Source organism: Dendrobates tinctorius, unplaced genomic scaffold, assembly GCF_039654945.1.
Source record: "Dendrobates tinctorius isolate UK_male_01 unplaced genomic scaffold, ASM3965494v1 ptg000086l, whole genome shotgun sequence".
Classification (NCBI taxonomy): domain Eukaryota; kingdom Metazoa; phylum Chordata; class Amphibia; order Anura; family Dendrobatidae; genus Dendrobates; species Dendrobates tinctorius.
Window position 1 is genome coordinate 20,066,092 of NW_027361754.1, and position 23,749 is coordinate 20,089,840.

Here is a 23,749-nt window from a genome sequence, read left to right on the forward strand (position 1 = left end):
CAGAATATTGCCCCTATGCTCAGGGATCAGCCCCGCAGCAGCAGTGTCAGTGTGGGGTCCCTGCAGCAGCCCTCAGCTCCTGCACAGTCCCTTTCCTGCCATTGTTATTGCGTGAGCCGCTCTACCTTCTGCACGCATTGCCGTTGCACAATTCCTTACTGCGCCTGCGCCGCTTCTCACCCCCATGGTAACATTGACTTCTCAGTGCGCTTGCGCTGCTAAAAGGATTTCCATTCTGCGCCTGGGCGGCGTCTCATCTCCATGGTGACGAGTATCACCGCGGACAGATGGCGGCATGGCCGGCACGGAGGAGTCGGGTTGTGACGGGTACACGGTGTTCGCCGGATCCGCTGAGCACGACGTGATGTGCAGTAAAATCTTCTGGAATTCCGTCACCCTGCAGCCGCCGCTGGAGTCCAGGCTGGTGTCCGGGGACGTGGAGCAGAGGCGGCGGCCTGCCGGGGAGGCCGGGCAGAGTGAGTCATCCCAGGCAATGCGATGGGACCAAGCATTCCCATCCGATCGGATCCGAGGAGTGGAGATCGGTGCTGAATTTACTGCGATAGGATGGAATAGTTTAATCACTGCCCCTCTATAACTGACTCCTGGGGTGAGAGCCCCTCCGGAAGAGACCCCAGGGGTGACGGCCCCTTCATAAGAGACCCTAGAGGTGACGGCCCCTCTATAACTGACCCCTGGAGTGATGGCCCCTGTATAACTGACCCCAGGGGTAACGACCCCTCCATAAGAGACCCCAAGGGTGACGACGCCTCCACAGGAGACCCCAGGGGTGACGGCCCCTCTATAACTGATTCTAGGGGTGAGAGCTCCTCTATAATAGACCACAGCAGTGATGGCCCTTCTATAACTGACCCCAGGGGTGACTGCCACTGTACAACTGACCCTAGGGGTGATGGCCCCTCTATAAGAGACCCCATGGTGGACAGTCCCTCCATAACTGACCTCAGGGGTGACAGCCTCTGTATAACTGACCCCAGGGGTGACGGCCTCTCTATAAGAGATCCCAGGGGTGACGGCCCCTCTATAAGAGATCACAGGAGTGACTTCTCCTTTATAACTGACCCCAGAGGTGACGGCCACTCTTTACCTGAACCCAGGAGTGATGGCTCGTCTATAAGAGTCCCCAGGGGTGACTGCCCCTCTATAAGAGACCATAGCAGTGATGGCCTCTCTATAACTGACTCCAGGGGTGACGGCCCCTCTATAAGAGACCATAGCAATGATGGCCTCTCTATAACTGACTCCAGGGGTGACAGGCCTTCTATAACTGACCCCAGGGTTGACGGCCCCTCTATGAGACCCCAGGGTGGCCTCCCCTCCATAACTGACCCCAGGGGTGACAGCCTCTGTATAACTGACCCCAGGGGTGACGGCCCCTCCATAAGAGACCCCAAGGGTGACGACGCCTCCATAAGAGATCCCAGGGGTGATGGCCCCTCTATAACTGATTCTAGGGGTGAGAGCTCCTCTAAAAAGACCACAGCAGTGATGGCCCTTCTATATCTGACCCCAGGGGAGATGGCCACTGTACAACTGACCCTAGGGGTGATGGCCCCTCTATAAGAGACCACATTGTGAGCAGTCCCTCCATAACCTCAGTGGTGACAGCCTCTGTATAACTAACCCCAGGGGTGACGGCCCCTCCATAAGAGACCCCAAGAGTGACGACGCCTCCATAAGAGATCCCAGCGGTGATGGCCCCTCTATAACTGATTCTAGGGGTGAGAGCCCCTCTATAAGAGACCACAGGGGTGACGACCACTCTACAACTGACCCTAGGGGTGGATGGCCCCTCTATAAGAGACCACAGCAGTGATGGCCCTTCTATAACTGACCCCAGGGGTGACGGCCACTGTACAACTGACCCTAGGGGTGATGGCCACTCTATAAGAGAGACCCCATAGTGGTCAGTCCCTCTATAACTGACCTCAGGGGTGACAGCCTCTGTATAACTGACCCCAGGGGTGATGGCCTCTCCATAAGAGATCCCAGGGGTGACGGCCTCTCTCTAAGAGATCACAGGGGTGACTTATCCTTTATAACTGACCCCAGAGGTGACGGCCACTCTTTAACTGAACCCAGGAGTGACGGCTCGTCGACAAGAGTCACCAGGGGTGACTGCCCCTCTATAAGAGACCACAGCAGTGATGGCCTCTCTATATCTGACTCCAGGGGTGACAGGCCTTCTATAACTGACCCCAGGGGTAACGGCCAGTCTACAGCTGACCCCAGGGGTGACGGCCACTCTACAGCTGACCCCAGGAGTGACAGCCACTGTACAACTGACACAAGGGGTGACAGCCCCTCTATGAGACCCCAGGGTGGCCTCTCCTCCATAACTGACCCCAGGGGTGACAACCTCTGTATAACTGCCCCAGGGGTGACGACGCCTCCATAAGAGATCCCAGGGTGACGGCCCCTCTATAACTGATTCTAGGGGTGAGAACTCCTCTATAAGAGACCATAGGGGTGACGACCACTCTACAACTGACCCTAGGGGTGGATGGCCCCTCTATAAGAGACTCCAGGAGTGACTGCCTCTCTGTAAATGACCACAGGGATGACGGCCCAACTAGAACTGATCGCAGAGGTGACGACCCCTCTATTACTGACCGCATTGGTGACAGACCCTCTATAAGTGAGCCCAAGGGTGTCGGCCCCTCTATAACTGACTGCAGGGGTGACAGTCCCTCTATAACTGACCACAGGGGTGACGACCCCTCTTTAACTGTTTGCATCGGTGACAGACCCTCTATAAGTGACCCCAGGGGTGTCGGCCCCTCTATAACTAACTGTAGGGTTGACATCCCCTCTATAACTGACCACCGCATTAGATGCAGGTAAATCCTTCAGACCCCTGAGCTTAGTACAATTACTTATACTCTATATATATATATATATATATATATATATATACACTCACTGGCCACTTTATTAGGTACACCATGCTAGTAACGGGTTGGACCCCCTTTTGCCTTCAGAACTGCCTCAATTCTTCGTGGCAGAGATTCAACAAGGTGCTGGAAGCATTCCTCAGAGATTTTGGACCATATTGACATGATGGCATCACACAGTTGGCGCAGATTTGTCGGCTGCACATCCCTGATGCGAATCTCCCGTTCCACCACATCCCAAAGATGCTCTATTGGATTGAGATCTGGTGACTGAGGAGGCCATTTGAGTACAGTGAACTCATTGTCATGTTCAAGAAACCAATCTGAGATGATTCGAGCTTTATGACATGGCGCATTATCCTGCTGAAAGTAGCCATCAGATGTTGGGTACATTGTGGTCATAAAGGGATGGACATGGTCAGCAACAATACTCAGGTAGGCTGTGGCGTTGCAACGATGCTCAATTGGTACCAAGGGGCCCAAAGAGTGCCAAGAAAAAATTCCCCACACCATGACACCACCACCACCAGCCTGAACCGTTGATACAAGGCAGGATGGATCCATGCTTTCATGTTGTTTACGCCAAATTCTGACCCTACCATCCGAATGTCGCAGCAGAAATCGAGACTCATCAGACCAGGCAACGTTTTTCCAATCTTCTACTGTCCAATTTCGATGAGCTTGTGCAAATTGTAGCCTCAGTTTCCTGTTCTTAGCTGAGAGGAGTGGTACCCAGTGTGGTCTTCTGCTGCTGTAGCCCATCTGCCTCAAAGTTCGACGCACTGTGCGTTCAGAGATGCTCTTCTGCCTACCTTGGTTGTAACGGGTGGCAATTTGAGTCACTGTTGCCTTTCTATCAGCTCGAACCAGTCTACCCATTCTCCTCTGACCTCTGGCATCAACAAGGCATTTCCGGCCACAGAACTGCCGCTCACTGGATTTTTTTTCTTTTTCGGACCATTCTCTGTAAACCCTAGAGATGGTTGTGCGTGAAAATCCCAGTAGATCAGCAGTTTCTGAAAAACTCAGACCAGCCCTTCTGGCACCAACAATCATGCCACGTTCAAAGGCACTCAAATCACCTTTCTTCCCCATACTGATGCTCGGTTTGAACTGCAGGAGATTGTCTTGACCATGTCTACATGCCTAAATGCACTGAGTTGCCGCCATGTGATTGGCTGATTAGAAATTAAGTCTTAACACACAGTTGGACAGGTGTACCTAATAAAGTGGCCAGTGAGTGTGTATATATATATATATATATATATATATATATATAGATTCCTGACAGCTGTAAGGTTGCAGATGATCCCAGCTCTCTGGGCTTTTCAATAAACACTATTGATCCCTAATATCAGACCATGGAGCTGAGGTCCCGTTCACAGCATGGCAGTAATCCCCCTGTCTGCCCACACTGTACTCCAACATTAATCCTATAATCACTACATTAGCTAGGCCTGGAGTTAACTGGGATGACTCTGGAGCTGAAAGCGCCTCATCAGGGCTCATCATTAAAGGGATCAATACACATTTGCTTTTACCCACTGATCCCATATATTAATAGAGTCAGACCATGGGAATGAACAATGGCACACAGTAGTGGGGGAGCGGCACTGCCAGAAATGATATCAGAGGGGGATGAGTTAATGGCGGATTATTGCCTTCACTTCTTGTGGACAAATTTATACTTATTAGGATTTTTATTTTTAGGAAAGACTTACCCACTGCAGGAACTGGAGGACCTCAGTAAGTATAACTCATGGGGGGATTTATCAATGCCTGGATGCCTGTTTTCTGGTAAAGGAAAGTTTTATTGCTTGAGCAAAATGGCACAAAAAGTTTGCAACTTTTTCCAGTTTTGCAAATCCTTTAACTCTTGAAAAAGAATGTGGACAGGGCTTTACTGTGGGGGAGAGGCCGACTGCTGTCAGACAAACTTGATATAATCCATTCAAAAATTTGGCAGAAATATAGTGGAAATCGATGCCAGGCGGGTACATATTCCAATTTGTAGCTCAGGAATGGCAAAAGATGCATTACAGTTTTTAAGGGGAACCTGCCAACTTGGAAAAACACTCGTTACCTGCAGATATAGGGTTTTCTGCAGGTAAATAGTGCTACAATGCTGCTGGCCGCAGCACTGAAAGTGCAGCTATTGGGGGAGAATTAACTTATTTCCTCCCAGGAGCCTCCAGTTATGGGGGAGTATGGAGTGGCTGCAGTCATCGTGCACTATACTGTACACTGTACTGTCATGCTTTTGGATTCTAACCCTTGTTCTGTGGTCAGCATCTCTTTCTGCTGAGCCACAATAGATTCATCTTTACTTTGTTGTTTCAGTTCTGTTATCTTTGTTTCTGTCAGTTTGGGGTAACATTTACTCTCTGTCCTATCGCCTTTCGGGTGCAGCTTTAAATACCTTCCCTTGCTGGTGTCTCCTGCTGGTGCTAATGTTATAATTGCCAAAGCACATTCACACTTGTTATGTACAAACTAGGGGGACAAATATCTGAACCTGACTGGTCCTTGTTCAGACTAAGAAAAGCCCTTCGCTGATCTTTGTCTGTCCCTGCCTGACCACGGAGGTTGGCACCCTATGATAACGCAATGGTGACCCTACTCACCAGCGGCTTACCCTGTATGTCCTTAGCAGCTCCTAGGATCGCTAGAGTAGCAGTTCCCTAAGGAATAAAGGGAGAACACAGAAAGCAACTGCAACTAACGCAAATTACAGAAAAGTAAATAAATCCAACAAAGACCAGCAGGGAACACCAGTAGGGGAAGGTATTTAGCTGCATCCAAAAGGAGATAGGACAGTCAAAGTAAATGAGAAACACCTGTTACCCAAAACCGACAGGAACAAAGAGAAAAGATCCAAAATGCCCAAAGAAAAGGTGAATCTGTTGTGGCTCAGCGGAAAGAGACACATACCCAGGACTTTAACACCTCGGCTTGCACAGATGTGCTGTAGAGTCTCCTGTCAATCAAAGTGCCAGAGCGTGCATGGAGGGGTATATTCACCACTCTGTACACATGGCCTGGCACTTTGATTGACAGCTGACACTGCAGCACATCTGTGTCAACAGAGCTGTCAATCATAGTGCTGGGGGCGCGTCCAGCCGCCGCTCACAATATGCCTGAATTACCGGGAGGAATAAGTAAATTTTTTTCCTGGCAGCATTGTAACGCTATTTGCCTATACATTAACCCTATATCTGCAGGTAAATGGCAATGGGTTCCCTTTTAAAAGAAGGAAGATGCCATGATCAAAGTTGCTGATTAACCCCTTAGATGTGGATGTCACTCTCTGATAGCGACATTTACGTGGTCAGATCTGAGTGGGGGGGACATTTCTCCGCCCGCAATCGCAAGATCAAGTCCCTTGCAGAAGCTTAGCAAAATGTGAAAAAAATGAGAATCTCAAACTTCAAATTGTTCTAATTCCGAATAATAAAAAAACTAAGCACATTTAGTATCACCACATTTATATAAATACAATATTTCAATGTATAAAATTATTTAACCCATAGGGTTAATGCTATAAAGAAGAAGTAAAGATCCAGAATTGGTTTTTGTGTGTGTGTGTGGGGGGGGTCATATCACCGATCAGCAGTCGGACCCTGCTAATCTGATGTTGATGGCCGCCTGTCCTGTGAATATGTACATTGTGCATTGAGTGGAGTAAATGCGTTATTTTATATCTCCCAGATTATGTCGTAAATCAGATTTCTGTCGCTTTCAGAGACGGAATATTGTTTATTGGAAGCACAGAGAGTACAAGATATGGAACAAAGATCAGTTTATATGGAGAAGGTAAGGGCCAGTTCTCCTGTTCTCTCCTTAGTATCATAGCACAGTAAATCACAAGGAAACACAGAAATCTTTCTATTCATGAGTAGTTAAGTGCAAGAAATCCGCTGTAAGACAGCTCTGGCTGTGCAAACCAATGGGGTCACATGGCAACCCACTGGGTACCCCAACAAGCAAGTCATAAAAAGTACATCAGAGACCGATGGAAGTAGGGGAGAGTCATTTCTACAGGAACTAGGGGGCAAGTATTTTGTCTCTACAGGAAGTAAGGGCGAGTCTTTGTCTCTCTACAGGAAGTAGGGCCTAGTTTTTGTCTCTCTACCGGAAGTAGGGAGCGAGTCTTTGTCTCTACAGGAAGTAGGGAGCGAGTTTTTATCTCTCTACAGGAAGTAGGGAGCGAGTCTTTATCTCTCTACAGGAAGTAGGGAGCGAGTCTTTGTCTCTCTACAGGAAGTAGGGGGCGAGTTTTTAACTCTACAGGAAGTAGGGGGCGAGTTTTTATCTCTCTACAGGAAGTAGGGAGCGAGTCTTTGTCTCTACAGGAAGTAGGGAGCGAGTCTTTGTCTCTCTACAGAAAGTAGGGGGCGAGTCTTTGTCTCTCTACAGGAAGTAGGGGGCGAGTTTTTATCTCTACAGAAAGTAGGGGCGAGTCTTTGTCTCTCTACAGGAAGTAGGGAGCGAGTCTTTGTCTCTACAGGAAGTAGGGAGAGAGTCTTTGTCTCTCTACAGGAAGTAGGGGGCGAGTTTTTATCTCTCTACAGAAAGTAGGGGCGAGTCTTTGTCTCTACAGGAAGTAGGGAGCGAGTCTTTGTCTCTCTACAGGAAGTAGAGGGCGAGTTTTTATCTCTCTACAGGAAGTAGGGAGCGAGTCTTTGTCTCTCTACAGGAAGTAGGGAGCGAGTCTTTGTCTCTCTACAGGAAGTAGGGGGCGAGTTTTTATCTCTCTACAGAAAGTAGGGGCGAGTCTTTGTCTCTCTGCAGGAAGTAGGGGGCGAGTTTTTGTCTCTACAGGAAGTGGGCGAGTTTTTGTCTCTACAAGAAGTAGGGGGCGAGTCTTTGTCTCTCTACAGGAAGTAGGGTCGAATCGAAGTAGGGGCAGGTCTTTATTTCTCCACATGAAGTAGGAGGCAAATCTTTGTCTCTCTACAGGAAGTAGGGGACGGGTGTTTGGCTTTCTACAGGAATTAGGGGGCGAGTCTTTGGCTTTCTACAGGAAGTAGAAGGCGGGTCTTTTTCTCTCTACAAAAAAAAATAGGGGCGGGTCTTTCTCAATGTCAAGTAGAGATGGGTTTTTGTCTTTACAGGAAATGGAAGCTGATATTTGTCTTTCTCCTCCTGTTTTCCTGTTGTAACGTCTGCCTGAGGTTACATGCTCAAAAGGCTGCTTCGGACAGACTTGGCACAAGCCACTCTGTCTGGCAGACTCCAGAGAAATCCCAATACCCTTTAACCTCTGTACAGGGATCTGATTTTACAATAGGACCCAGTGGAATGCTACCATAGCTGGTCTGCTGGCCAGAGGTAGGAATGGTTGCTAAACAGTGTCAGAACCAAGAGATCACGTGAAGGACAAAATCAGGATCCGTAAGAATAGTCAGAAGCAAGCCGGGGTTAACAGGAATACACTAAACAAAACAGGAGCAGAAGACCCAGGAAAACGCTAAGTTGTATCTGGCAGCTTCCAGCAGTAAGCTGAAGGCTTTAGTAGGGTGTGATGTTCTCCAATTGGCTGGAGGAGGGAGCTGATAAGTTCAACTGAAAGTCACAGGAACAGACTCTGGTGGAGACGTAACACCGGTCTATCAAAATAAATTCAGGGAAGAAGGCTTTCAGTTTATGGCAAGGAAACCATTGAGCAAGCGCAAATTCCTGCTCCTATAGTGCTGGCAGAATGCTGATGAAGTGGAGCCACCCATTATAGAAAAATCCAGTATGGTTTAGCCTCTTGTGTTTAGCCTGCACTGTCCGGTTAAAGCAGTTTGTAGCATTCATTCATCACAACAGGGTAGTAGACAATGTTACCATTTTGCTGCCTTTGCCCTTTACTGTGACATTAGGCTGAAGATGGTGGTCCTTCCATCCCCTCGGTCATCTAGACAATGTCTGTTTGGCTGATCTTGTAATTTCCCCAAATATTCCAGCAGCCGATCCGATCACCGCCACGTGGACGACTGAATGTAGCCGAGACATGGACAGCTTAATGTTGGGTCTTGTGTATCATTGATTGCGCCTACTTCATTTATGGACCAGTCGCTTTGTTTCAGCGCTGTATTTATGGCAGCCATGTCCTTATACATTAATATTCATTGCACAAAACCCATTTATAATTCATCTTCTAGGAAAGAAAATCTTTAGACATCGAAAGCGGGATGCCGTCATTTATCTTGTGGGATTGATCGTTGTCGGAGGGATATAGGGTCTGCTCGGGACTCTAATGGACAAATGTCAGACGTATATTAAGTACAACGAATGGAGTAATTAAACAGGGGCTTGGTAATATCCCACTATGTATTTCTTAACGATTTTGCCATTGATCCTTGAGAAGATTCCTGCAGATGAAAGCGTTCACATTGATGTATCATCGTTAGTAGTAATAATGGACGGATTTACGGCAACTGGAAACTTTTTCTTGATTTTGTTTGCTTCAACAATTTTATAAAATGGGTGAGACTTCGGGGAACGGGCATGGTGTCACTTACCACAAAATTACAGAAGTAGTCTTGTGTACATTGGGAATAATACTATTATATGGGATCAAGTTTTCCCCTCTACAGGCTCTTAGTCTACACCCACTAGCTCAGAGACAACTGAAAATTAGACAATCTGTTATGATAGTTATGGTATCTCCCATACACAGCACACACAGGCATGAGAGATTCCTGCTCTCCAATGTAGCATGTGTCCAGAAGCAGCAGTATGGATGACAATATATAGAAGTACTTAGCAGTGTAGATGTGAATCCAGTATTGGGGTGAGGTAAACACTTAAGGCCCGTCTCACATGGCGAGATCGCTAGCGAGACACTGATGCGTCACCGATTTTGTGACGCAACAGCGATCTCAATAGCAATCTCGCTACATGTGACAAATAGCGGCGACCTTCCCCCCCGCTGGATATCGCTGATCGTGCTCGAATGTCCTGGGCCATTTTTTCATCATCGGCGTCCCGCTGGCCAGCATGCATCGCTGTGTTTGACGCCGACGAGCGACCTCATTGGCGACGCAGAACTCAGGGACGCAGGCTGGAATCGTTCAGAATAGCTGCTGTGTGACAACGCACCAGCGATCCTTACCAGTTCGTATTGTTGTCGGGATCGCTGGTGCGTCGTTGAAGAGATCTGCCTGTTTGGCAGCTTACTAGCGACCAGTAGCGATGCACCAGCAATCCTTAACAGGTCGTATCGTTGTCGGGATCGCTGGTGCGTCGCTGTGTGAAACGGGACCCTTACTAGGAATTAGCAGCCCTGTGTGGCGCTCGCGGCCGTACCCGGCCGCGCCGCCGCTCCGGTGGCACCGGCTGTTGCCGCTCCCCGCCGGCGCTCCCGCCGCAGCGCGATCTCTTACCCTGCGCCTCGTCCTCCGACGTCCTTGCGACCCCTCCTTAGGTCGCGGGCGCGCGCTAGCGCTCTCTCTTCGGTCAGCGGTGGGCGGCGCTGAGGGCGGTGCGTACCGCCCACTTCCGGGTTCCATGATATTTCAGGCGTTCTCTCCGTAGAGAGGACGCCTGAGGATAGTGTGTTGCCTTACACTCTGTTCTGGCCCCCTCTGTCGTTTTAGGGATCTAGTTTAGGTCCTCTTTCCGTCCCTCTGCTGGTCTCAGTCCTGTCTCGCCTCCTCCTTGTCTCTCCCTCTCTCTGCTCCCTGGGTCTCGTATGTAACCGTCTCTGTACTTCCATCTGTGTCCTCCTAGTGTGCACTCCCTCTTCTCCTGTGCCTCCTCCTGTGTCCCCACTAGTAGAGGCTGCCTGCCGCCTCCTCATCCTATAACCCTGCTCTGTCCAGTATTCTTGGCCGCGCTGTCGCTCCGTGTCCCCGAGCCGTCCCTCCTGGTACCGGCTGTCGCGGTTCTGTCCTCTGCGGTGTTGTCCCTAACGATCCCTGTATAGGGGTCGGTCATCACCTGGCGTGCTCGACCCAGGGGCTCCAGATCCGCGACCCAGAGGGTCCACTCTCGGACATTGTCCTTCCCTGTCCGTTACACCCTGTCTGTGTGCGTCTGACTCTTCCTGCTCCTCCCTATCCATAGACTTCAATAGACAGCTGTAATGTGATCCCCAAGATTTTAGTGTGTCTCGTCTAGAGCAGGACGGATTTTAGCTGTTTTTCGTAGTAAACGCTGAGTTCAGGAGGTGGTGGAACGGTAAGAAACGGCTTATAAGTGGAGAATTGGACCTTTCTGATAAAATATATTACAAAGCTTCTTGTATTCATTTGTACAATTCATTTATGGAAAGTTTGGTGAAACAGCAATCTGTTAGTAGAATATCAGAAGAGCTCAGATTATCGTAGCAAATACAGGAATGTTTGAACAGTTTCCCCAAGACCGTTTTTGGGGGCGGCATCTGCTGACAGTTTCCCTTCATTTGGCTTAATTTGGGCATTTGTGTAAAGGTTGAGAGAGGACGCTGACCCAGAAATCACTGACTATCATGCATATGAGGTGGTGTTGTTTAGACCAAGGTGTTTCTGTACCTGCCTTAGTTATGGAGACCATAAATCTCTCCTTATTAGAGTCACTACACGTTCCCTCAGTACTTCTGATCTTGGCATGATGGCCTGAGACTTGGGCAATACAACGGTGTAGTTGAGTTTTCTTTCCTTTGTGGATTCTTTCCTATTTACCCGATGGATTTTCCAAAGTTTTTGGAAACGTCCATAAAGGTTGAACCTTCATGACCTATCCTTAGGGATAGGCAAGCAACTATAAGTCCTGACCAACCCCTGTGGCTCTACCTATTTTTTATCAAGTTATCACTCTACTACCAGGACCACCGATCATATGTGACGGTCCTTGTTAGAAACATAACCTCAGTCACCCATAAACCCGTATGGTATGCTAATGGCAGATACAGTTAGGTCCATATATCTTTGGACAGAGACAACATTTTTCTAATTTTGGTTCTAGACATTACCACAATGAATTTTAAACAAAACAATTCAGATGCAGTTGAAGTTCAGACTTTCTGCTTTCATTTGAGGGCATCCACATTAAAATTGGATGAAGGGTTTAGGAGTTTCAACTCCTTAACATGTGCCACCCTGTTTTAAAGGGACCAAAAGAAATTGGACTGATTAAATAATTGTAAATAAAATGTTCATTTCTAGTACTTGGTTGAAAACCCTTTGTTGGCAATGACTGCCTGAAGTCTTGAACTCATGGACATCACCAGACGCTGTGTTTCCTCCTTTTTGATGCTCTGCCAGGCCTTCACTGCAGTGGCTTTCAGTTGCTGTTTGTTTGTGGGCCTTTCTGTCTGAAGTTTAGTCTTTAACAAGTGAAATGCATGCTCAATTGGGTTGAGATCAGGTGACTGACTTGGCCATTCAAGAATATTCCACTTCTTTGCTTTAATAAACTCCTGGGTTGCTTTGGCTTTATGTTTTGGGTCATTGTCCATCTGTAGTATGAAACAATGACCAATCAGTTTGGCTGCATTTGGCTGGATCTGAGCACACAGTATGGCTCTGAATACCTCAGAATTCATTCGGCTGCTTCTCTCCTGTGTCACATCATCAATAAACACTAGTGACCCAGTACCACTGGCAGCCATGCATGCCCAAGCCATCACACTGCCTCCACCGTGTTTTACAGATGATGTGGTATGCTTTGGATCATGAGCTGTACCACGCCTTCGCCATACTTTTCTCTTTCCATCATTCTGGTAGAGGTTGATCTTGGTTTCATCTGTCCAAAGAATGTTCTTCCAGAACTGTGCTGGCTTTTTTAGATGTTTTTTTAGCAAAGTCCAGTCTAGCCTTTTGATTCTTGATGCTAATGAGTGGCTTGCACCGTGCAGTGAACCCTCTGTATTTACTTTCATGCAGTCTTCTCTTTATGGTAGATTTAGATATTGATATGCCTACCTCTTGGAGAGTGTTGTTCACTTGGTTGGCTGTTGTGAAGGGGTTTCTCTTCACCATGGAGATTATTCTGCGATCATCCACCACTGTTGCCTTCCGTGGGCGCCCAGGTCTTTTTGCATTGATGAGTTCACCAGTGCTTGCTTTCTTTCTCAGGATGTACCAAACTGTAGATTTTGCCACTCCTAATGTTGTAGCAATTTCTCGGATGGGTTTTTTTCTGTTTTTGCAGCTTAAGGATGGCTTGTTTCACCTGCATGGAGAGCTCCTTTGACCGCATGTTTCCTTCACAGCAAAACCTTCCAAATGCAAGCACCACATCTCACATCAACTCCAGGCCTTTTATCTGCTTAATTGAGAATGACATATCGAAGGGATTGCCCACACCTGTCCATGAAATAGCCTTGGAGTCAATTGTCCAATTACTTTTGGTCCCTTTAAAAACAGGGTGGCACATGTTAAGGAGCTGAAACTCCTAAACCCTTCATCCAATTTTAATGTGGATACCCTCAAATGAAAGCTGAAAGTCTGAACTTCAACTGCATCTGAATTATTTTGTATAAAATTCATTGTGGTAATGTCTAGAACCAAAATTAGAAAAATGTTGTCTCTGTCCAAATATATATGGACCTAACGGTATGTCCTGCTCTCTTTTACTTGACTGGCATGTTAAATGGTTGCCATTATAGTCCATGGGTGAATGATGACACTGGTAAGCGTCCATTTATTGAATCAATCATGATGAAACGCCCATGATGTATCCATTAAATGGATGCCTGTCAGCCACAATCTTCCATGTTTGGACCGCGTGTGATGAACTAGCGCAGTCTCCTAGTAAGAAACCTGCAGGACCCTCTTATGGCCTCAGTCTGGTAATAGGGCCCTGTGCCTTATGGACACAGCGGTTACACACTACCATGAAGGCATAAAACCATAAAAAAATTAAGAGCCTTAGAAGGAATAATTAACCCAAACATATAGAACTAGGAGTCTCGATACCAAATCACACCCTTGTGTTTGTTGGCCTTAAATAAGTATAAGCAGATAATGCCACTGGTAAAACCCGAGGTGGAGCACAGCAGAGGGCAGCCGCCATAGGGGAAGGTGGAGAAGCCCTGCCGAGCCAAATCAGATGTGTAACATGAGCATCTGTCACCACAATGACATTAGTGTGGGCTTATTCTATCATAAATGCATTATTTCCTTTTCCTTCAAGTGCAGGTCACTTCCCACTGAAGTCCTCTGATTGTCGGCTCGTTCATAGAGATTTTTAATTACCAGAGTCCCCACAGGTGTAACCACCATACGACTCTTCCCAGAGGAAGATACTGAAATACTGAAAGTGAGTGCACTCCCTGAGGAGCGATGACTTTTTATAGTAACAGGTCCCCCGAGAGCATCGTACACGGCTGTAATTCCATTATTTTGTATGAGGCTGTGAACATAGACCCCAGGCTATAAACTTCAACCATCCAAGATGGGATTTTCTCACTCTATAGCCTTTCTGTCTCGAACCGCAATCCTTCAGTTGCTAGAGTTCCCACATTTACACTGACCTATTAGATCTATATAGTATTAGAAAGTGATGGTGGAGGCCCTCAGTGATGGTGGAGGGCCTCAGTGATGGTGGGGGACCTAAAATGGTGGAGGACCTCATTGATGGTGGGGGACCTCAGTGATGGTGGAGGGCCACAGTGATGGTGGGGGACATCAGTGATGGTGGAGGTCCTCAGTGATGGTGGAGGACCTCAGTGATTCTGCCATTGATATGTAGTGTAAACCTCATTTTGGAGAATATGGCACACGCTGTACCCGTCTGTATCACAACCCTGGAGAGGGATATATGTGGCTGCCGCACTGTTATATGGGGCCGCAAGTGTTGTGTTTGTACATGACTCTTGGAAGGGGGAGATTAATGTGACTGTTGCAATGTTATGGGGGCATCGTTATCTATTACACTATTATGTGGGAATCTGGCTTTTGCACTGCTGTGTGCGGTATCCAGTTTTGCACCCACATGTGCCAGATCTGGTTTTGCACAGTTATTTGGGGCATCTATGACTTTTGCTTTAACACTGGGTGCGAGGCAGGTGTTCCACTGTTAAATGGGGGCAATTGCTTGTTGCTCTGTTATATGCGGTATCTGTTATGGGGGCAGATATGTCTTTTGCAGTAATCTGGGGGCTGTTACACTTTTTTTTGTGGTAGCATCTGTGACATTTGCACTGTTATGGGGACATCTGTGGGGGAGGGGAGGCTGCACTGTATATGGGGCATTGTTGAGGGAGGATGCACTGTATATGGGGCATTGTTGGGGGAGGGGAGGCTGCACTGTATATGGGGCATTGTTGGGGGAGGGGAGGCTGCACTGTATATGGGGCATTGTTGGGGGAGGGGAGGCTGCACTGTATATGGGGCATTATTGGGGAGAGGAGGCAGCACTGTTATATGGGGCATTATTGGGGAGAGGAGGCAGCGCTGTTATGGGGCATTGTTGGGGAGAGGAGGCAGCGCTGTTATGGGGCATTGTTGGGGAGAGGAGGCAGCGCTGTTATGGGGCATTGTTGGGGAGAGGAGGCTGCGCTGGCTCTTGCATTGCTATATGGAGACATATGTGACTTTTGTGATCATCTCTAGCCTTTCTTCTATTATGGGGGGTTTATCTATGGCTTTTGCATTATCACAGGGAGCGGCTGTGGTTGTTCTACTGTCATAGTGTCTGTCTCCTTTGCTTTATTATGGGGGCACCCGGTGCGGTTTCGCTTTTATCGAGGGCCTTCTGCGATTTGCACGAGTGGATATGTATATATACATTTGTGTTAAATATAAAGATACTGGATGTTGGCAGGGACAGGGTTAAACCACTGCTGTAATTAAATCCCTCCCTGATGTCGTCCTATCTCCATCATTAACCTAACGAATACTGACGGCCCAATTCCCATAATAACCTCTATTAGATTATACATGCACGCCGTGAGTTTGATGTCCCGCAATCCTTTTACCGTGGAAGTGCGAATGTCGTGTAATGAATTCTCCCAGTGATCGGACGCAGCTGGGAATCTGGAGTAAGCGAGTCTCCCGTCTGTCTGTACCCTGGAGAGGAGGACCAGGGTACGGCATAAATACTTCTCCCGAATTTCATTGTGTCTTCAAAATCCATCCAGGAATTCTCTTGTGCAAATCCAACTGTACGAGTGCAAGTAACACATACATGATCCGCATGGAAAAATGACTCTACATGGGAATGGCGACCTCCCAAATCTCCATGTCACTGGATGACATCAGAAAGAGAAGTATCAACCATGTTGAATTATAAGCCCTCTTTTTTATTTTTTTTGCCGCCAGGCGATAAGCCGCCGCCTTAGGTGCTTGGCAGCAGCTTACAATCATCTCTGTACTGAAAGCACACAACTGCTCGGTCGAGTTTCACCTCAGTCACTAGATCTTTGTACTCATCGGTACTGGGTCACTGTAATATTAGCACATCTCATCTGCTTTATGTTCACTGTATAAGACCCCGGCCCACTGGCGTGTCCCCCATCATCTAAAACTTGGTAAATCTGCTCTTAGTCCAATAAAATTCTTTCTCTTTAATATAAAAAGAGCCCCTGGGCCCCATGCCAGCCGTACACCTCTTTATAGTATCTCCTGAAGAAGCTGAGCTGTGCAGCATGGTGCGTTCTGCAAGTCAGCAAATCCGCGCTTCCAATTAATTGCAGCAGCAGTTCTCAGGTCCATTAGGAAACATTAAACATTTCTTTCCAAATTGGATCAGCGGAGGAGCAGAGTCGCTGCTGCCATCGATGGATTTAACCATTTTAGTACTGTTCACATCTGATGGGATTTCACATTTCTCCACATTCCTAGCTGATACGTAGTTATATACAGGGTGGTTTACGCTTCATGGGTTAAAATAACTGATTGGAGTCAGATTCAGCTATTTAAGGGGGTCCCACGGTGCTTGGCGAGCACTGAAGCCCCTACTGTCTGGTTGGTAGCCCAATACTCATGTACAGTCATGGCCAAAAGTTTTGAGAATGACTCAAATATTATATTTTCACATGATCTGCTGCCCTCTGGTTTTTATGTGTGTTTGTCAGATGTTTTTATCACATACAGAAATATAATTGCAATCATATTCTGAGTAACAAAAGGTTATATTGACAGTTACAATGAGTTAATGCAGCAAGTCATTATTTGCAGTGTTGACCCTTCTTCTTCAGGACCTCAGCAATTCTCCCTGGCATGCTCTCAATCAACTTCTGGAACAAATCCTGACTGATAGCAGTCCATTCTTGCAAAATCAATGCTTTTATTTTGTCTGAATTTGAAGGTTTTTGTTTGTCCACCCGTCTCTTGATGATTGACCACAAGTTCTCAATGGGATTAAGATCTGGGGAGTTTCCAGGCCATGGTCCCAAAATCTCTATGTTTTGTTCCCTGAGCCATTTAGTTATCACCTTTGCTTTATGGCAAGGTGCTCCATCATGTTGAAAAAGGCATTGTTGATCGCCAAACTGCTCTTGGACGGTTGGGAGAAGTTGCTCTTGGAGGACATTCTGGTACGATTCTTTATTCATGGCTGTGTTTTTAGGCAAGACTGAGAGAGAGCCCATTCCCTTGGCTGAGAAACCACCCCACACATGAATGGTTTCAGGATGCTTGACAGTTGGCATGAGACAAGATTGGTGGTAGCTCTCACCTGGTCTTCTCCGAATAAGCCGTTTTCCAGATGTCCCAAACAATCGAAAAGGGGATTCATCAGAGAAAATGACTTTACCCCAATCCTCAGCAGTCCACTCCCTGTACCTCTTGCAGAATATCAGTCTGTCCATGATGTTTTTCCTGGAGAGAAGTGGCTTCTTTGCTGCCCTCCTTGAGACCAGGCCTTGCTCCAAGAGTCTCCGCCTCACAGTGCGTGCAGATGCACTCACACCTGCCTGCTGCCATTCCTGACCAAGCTCTGCACTGCTGGTGGCTGATCCTGCAGCTGAAACACTTTTAAGAGACGGTCCTGGCGCTTGCTGGTCTTTCTTGGGCGCCCTGGAGCCTTTTTGGCAACAAGGGAACCTCTCTCCTTGAAGTTCTTGATGATGCGATAGATTGTTGACTGAGGTGCAATCTTTCTAGCTGCGATACTCTTCCCTGTTAGGCCATTTTTGTGCAGCGCAATGATGACTGCATGTGTTTCTTTAGAGATAACTATGGTTAACAGAAGAGAAACAATGATGCCAAGCACCAGCCTCCTTTTAAAGTGTCCAGTGGTGTCATTCTTACTTAATCATGACAGATTGATCTCTGTTGTGAGTTCATTTTCCCCTTCACTACTGAGGCCCGAGGAACTCCCTCTTCTGGTAAAGAAAGGTAGTGAGCCTGATTATCAAACACCTGAGTCTGATGATGATGACTGGCTGAGTGGAGTTACTGACTGGATATAAGGCTGCTGACGCCCTTCTGCCCTGCGGGTGATTTCTCTGTGGGATCCTTGGAGACCAGTCTGAATTCCTGCTCCTCTAAAGCTAAGTTTTCTGCTCGGCTTTTTGCATTTGTGCTTAGACTTTGTTTTGCTTTGTTTTTCTGAATTTCTGCCATTCCCTGCTGGGGTGTGCTGAATTCCTTTAGCTCTGTCTTCTGAAAATACCTAAGTGCTGATTTAGTTTTTGAAGCCTAGCTGCTTCAGGGTCTTTTTCATATCAGCTTGTTGGCTTATGTCTTTGATAGGGTTTTGGCAGATTGCAGACAGCAACCTTCCTTTCCTGTTCTGTTTAGCTAGCTTGGGCCCCATCGTTTGCTCAGCCTATCTTTCTATCTGTGTGAGTGTTTTTTCATCTTGCTTCACCGTCATTATATGTTGGGGGCTGCCTTTTACTTTGGGGTCTGCTCTGGGGCAGTTTAGATTTCCTTTTCTGTCTTTAGGCTATTTAGCGCTCCGGCTGTGATCGAGGGGTCTAGGGCATCGTAGGAACCCCCCACGGCTACTGCTAGTTGTGTTGATAGGTTCAGGGGTCTGCAATCTGATAGTTGCCAACTTCTCTGGTTTTCTGGACGTAGCTTCTATTTTTGTGTCTGCCTCCTACGGTGACTCATTCATAACAGAATCACCCGCCATACCGCAGATCCTAGGGTACTCAATAGCAGGAAAGAATTGTATAAAAAAAAAAGTGTGTATATTTTTTCCTCTATATCTCTGAGACCGTAGGGGGAATTTTTTTTCTCTCTCAATGGAGATAAAGCAATTGTCTGCGGAAGCTGCGGAAGTGCGGGGAATTTCCGCCTACCTTGCTCATTCACATGCTGCTGAACCAAAGATTCCTACACCTAATGTATTTTTTGGGGATCGGTCTAAATTTTTGAATTTCGAAAATAATTGTAAATTATTTTTTGCCTTGAAGCCTAACTCGTCAGGGAGCTCCGCGCAGCAGGTTAAAATTGTCATCTCTTTGCTGCGTGGCGATCCCCAGGATTGGGCGTTTTCTTTGAAACCAGATGATCCTATTCTGACTAATGTGAACGCATTTTTTCAGGCCTTGGGGTTGTTGTATGACGAACCTAATGCCATTGATCAGGCTGAAAAGACCCTGCTGGCATTGAACCAGGGTCGTGATTCTGCAGAATTGTACTGTCAAAAATTCCGAAAGTGGGCAGTACTTACTACCTGGAATGATAATGCCTTGGCTGCTCTCTTTCGGAAGGGGTTGTCAGAAACCGTAAAAGATACTATGGAGGGATTTCCTGTTCCCTCTGGTCTTGACGATTCTATGTCATTAGCCATTCAGGTTGATCGGCGTTTGCGCGAACGCAAAGCTGCACGAGAGGTGTTGCCACCTGTTGAACAAATGTCTGAACCTATGCAATGTGATAGAGTTTTTTCCAGAGAGCAGCGTCAGGAGTTCAGAAGGCGTAATAAGTTATGTTTTTTCTGTGGAGATGCCTCGCATATTATTTCTGTCTGTCCTAAACGAGAGAAACGCTTTGCACACACGTTTTCTGTTGGTGGTGTTCAACCTAAGTTTCTTCTGGCTATTACTCTGATCTGCTCCCTGTCCACATTTTCCGCCAAGGCTTTTGTGGATTCGGGAGCGGCCCTAAACCTAATGGACTTGGATTTTGCTAAACGTTGTGGATTTCCGATGACACCTCTGCAGACGCCTATCCCTTTGAGGGGGATTGATGCTACTCCTTTGGCTAAAAATAAACGTCAGTTTTGGACCCAGGTGGTAATGCGGGTCGCCCCAGACCATCAAGAAAATTGCAGATTTTTGGTGTTGCATGATACTATTGTTCTGGGGTTTCCCTAGTTACAAATTCATAATCCAGTTTTGGATTGGAAATCTGTGTCTGTGGTGAGTTTGGGTTGTCGGTGTGCCTTTAGTGAGGCTCCGGTGTTTTCCACCTCTCCTCAGTCGCATGATGTTCCTGATTATTTGGCTGACTTTTATGATGTATTTAGTGAGAATGAGTCTGCGTCTCTGCCTCCTCATAGGAGTTATGACTGTGCAATTGAACTGAGCCCGGGGTGTAAATTTCCCAAGGGTCGGCTCTTCAATTTATCTGTACCCGAGCACAAGGCTATGCGATCCTATATTAATGAGGCGTTGGAGAAGGGTCATATTAGACCATCCTCGTCACCCTTAGGTGCCGGTTTTTTTTTTGTAGCCAAAAAGGATGGATCATTAAGACCTTGTATTGATTATCGTGCCCTCAACAAAATTACTGTTAAATATCAGTATCCGTTACCCCTGATTTCTGATCTATTCTCCAGAGTTAAAGGTGCTTGCTGGTTTACCAAGCTTGACCTCAGGGGGGCATATAATCTTATTCGCATTAAGCATGGGGATGAATGGAAGATGGCGTTTAATATTCCGGAGGGACATTTTGAGTACCTGGTGATGCCTTTTGGGCACACTAATGCCCCTTCTGTCTTCCAGTGCTTCATGAACGATATTTTCCGAGATTTTGTCGATAAATTTTTGATTATCTATCTGGATGATATTTTGATCTTCTCCAAGGATTGGGATTCTCATGTGGAACATATTCGGACTGTGTTCCGGATCTTGAGGGAGAATTCCCTGTATGTCAAAGGATCTAAATGCCTTTTTGGAGTACAGAGGATTTCTTTTTTGGGATTTATTTTGTCCCCGTCAACTATTAAAATGGACCCGGCCAAGGTACAGGCCATTTACGATTGGGTTCAGCCCACTTCTTTGAAGGCCCTCCAGAAGTTTTTGGGTTTTGCTCATTTTTAGGCTAAGTGCACACGTACCGGAACTCTCGCGGAAATTACCGTGAGAATTCCGGAATTCCAGTCAGCGGGAAAATCGCATTTTAAATTCCCGCGATTTTCCTGCGGAAAAACTAGCATTTTGCAAGCGTAATTGGCTTGCAAAATGCTAGCGTTCTCCAAGCGATCTGGAGCATCGCTTGGAGAACTGATTGACAGATTGGTCACACTCGTCAAACATAGTGTTTGACGAGTGTGACCAACTTTTTACTACTGAGGCCGCCTATGCAGCATCAGTAGTAAAAGATAAAATGTAAAAAAAAAAATACTGTTATTCTCACCCTCCGACGTCCCGCGCAGCCGTTCCCAGTAGTCCTTTGCGAAAATGCCCGCGATGACGTCAGTTCTCGCGGGATCGCGACGTCTCGCGAATGACCGCGAGACTTCGCGATCCCGCGAGAAGGGACGTCATCGCGAGCATTTTCGCAAAGGACTACTGGGAACGAGAGCGTGGAGAGAGGCGGGAAGGCTGCGCGGGACGTCGGAGGGTGAGAATAACAATATTTTTTATTTTAAATTCTATTTTTTAAAGGGATATGGTACCCAAAGCCCGGAGGACAGTCTCCTCTCCTCCGGACCGTGGGTACCATCCGCAATTGTTCTGCTTACTTTCCGCATGGTGTGCACAGCCACATGCGGAAAGTAAGCGGAACAATGCATTCCTATGGGTGCGGGATCGCCGCGATTCCGCAAATTAATGACCATGCTGCGGTTTTTACCACGAAGCGATTCCGCCGCGGTAAAAACCGCAGCATTAGCACAGCATTGCGGAATCCCATAGGAATGCATGGGATGCTTATTTTTCGCGTTTTCGCGGCAAAATCGCGCGGTTAAAACCGCCGCGGAAACGCGAAAAAAACGCCACGTGTGAACTCAGCCTTATCGGAAATTTATAGCAAAATTTTCTAGTATTGCCAAGCCATTGACTGATTTGACTAAGAAGGGTGCTGATGTGTTAAATTGGTCTCCGGAGGCTGTTTCTTCCTTTCAGGAGCTGAAGCAAAGATTCACCTCCGCCCCGGTTTTGTGGCAACCTGATGTCTCACTTCCGTTCCAGGTAGAGGTGGATGCTTCTGAGATTGGTGCAGGAGCTGTTTTGTCCCAAAAGGATCCTGTAACATCTAAAATGAATCCCTGTGCTTTCTTTTCCCGAAAGTTCTCTCCATCTGAACGTAACTATGATGTGGGGAATCGGGAACTGTTGGCCATGAAATGGGCATTTGAGGAGTGGAGACATTGGTTGGAGGGAGCTAAGCATCAAGTCGTGGTCCTCACTGACCACAAGAATTTGATTTACCTAGAGTCGGCTAAGCGCTTGAACCCTAGACAGGCTAGGTGGGCCTTGTTTTTACACGTTTTGATTTTGTGGTTTCTTTTCTTCCTGGAACAAAGAATGTCAAGGCAGACGCCCTCTCTAGGAGCTTCTTTGCTGATTCTCCTGTGGTGACCAAGCCTGCTACCATCTTAGGCGAAGGGGTAGTTCTTTCTGCCATCTCGCCCGATTTGAGACGTGCTCTGGAAGAGTTCCAGGAGGACAAACCTGAGCATTGTCCCAGTGGAAAGTTGTATGTTCCTGACCAGTGGAAGAAGAGAGTGATGTCTGAAGTTCATTGCTCTGCTTTGGCTGGTCATCCAGGTATTTTTGGTACTAGAGATCTGGTGAGTCGGTCTTTTTGGTGGCCCTCCTTGTCTCGTGATGTCAGGAATTTTGTGCAGTCCTGTGGGACGTGCTCCCGGTCTAAATCGTGTTCTCGCTCTAGTGGGTTGTTGATGCCTTTGCCTGTCCCCAAGAGGCCATGGACCCATATTTCAATGGATTTCATCTCTGATATGCCTGTCTCTCAAAAGATGACTGTTATTTGGGTGATTTGTGATAGGTTCTCTAAGATGGTTCATCTTGTACCACTCCCTAAGTTGCCGTCTTCCTCTGAGTTGGTGCCCCTGTTTTTACAACAGGTGGTTCGCTTGCACGGGATTCCTGAGAACATTGTATCTGACAGCGGAGTCCAGTTTGTGTCTAGATTTTGGAGAACTTTCTGTTCCAAGCTGGGAATTCAGTTGTCCTTCTCCTCTGCTTTTCACCCTCAGACCAATGGGCAGACAGAGAGAACAAACCAGACCTTGGAGTCATATTTGAGATGTTTTATTTCTGCTGATCAGGATGATTGGGTTTCATTTTTGCCCTTGGCCGAATTTGCTTTAAATAATAGAGCTAGTTCTGCCACTTTGATGTCACCTTTTTTTTGTAACTTTGGGTTTCATCCTCGATTTTCTTCAGGGCAGGTGGAGCCCTCTGCCTGCCCAGGTGTTAACACTGTGGTGGAGAGAATGCACCAGATCTGGGACCAAGTGGTGGATAAGTTATCTCTCTCCCAGGAAAAGGCCCAGCGGTTTTCCAACCGACATAGGACCATTGGTCCCCAGTTTAAGGTTGGTGATATGGTGTGGTTATCATCAAAAAATATTGCTATGAAGGTGGCTTCTCCTAAGTTTGGCTCTTCCTGTCACATTTAAAATCCATAATGTGTTCCATAAATCTTTGTTGAAGAGGTTTGTTGAACCTGTTGTTCCGGGGGTGGCACCTCCACTCCAGACCCTGTATTGGTTGAAGGTAACATGGAATATGAGGTAGAGAAAGTACTGGATTCCCGTCTGGCTAGACG

The 23,749-nt window shown here is 47.1% G+C and overlaps 1 protein-coding gene across 1 annotated transcript in view; it reads left to right on the forward strand.

Annotated features, from left to right (window-relative positions):
* Positions 1-224: 224 nt before the first annotated feature.
* Positions 225-23,749, forward strand: part of HOATZ (HOATZ cilia and flagella associated protein) — a 39,544-nt gene continuing 16,019 nt past the window's right edge. The window contains exons 1-3 of the mRNA XM_073585131.1: positions 225-476; positions 4,626-4,661; positions 6,658-6,728. Of these exons, the coding sequence (XP_073441232.1) occupies positions 296-476; positions 4,626-4,661; positions 6,658-6,728 (288 nt within the window). The 5' untranslated portion in view covers positions 225-295. The remainder of the gene's footprint in view (positions 477-4,625; positions 4,662-6,657; positions 6,729-23,749) is intronic.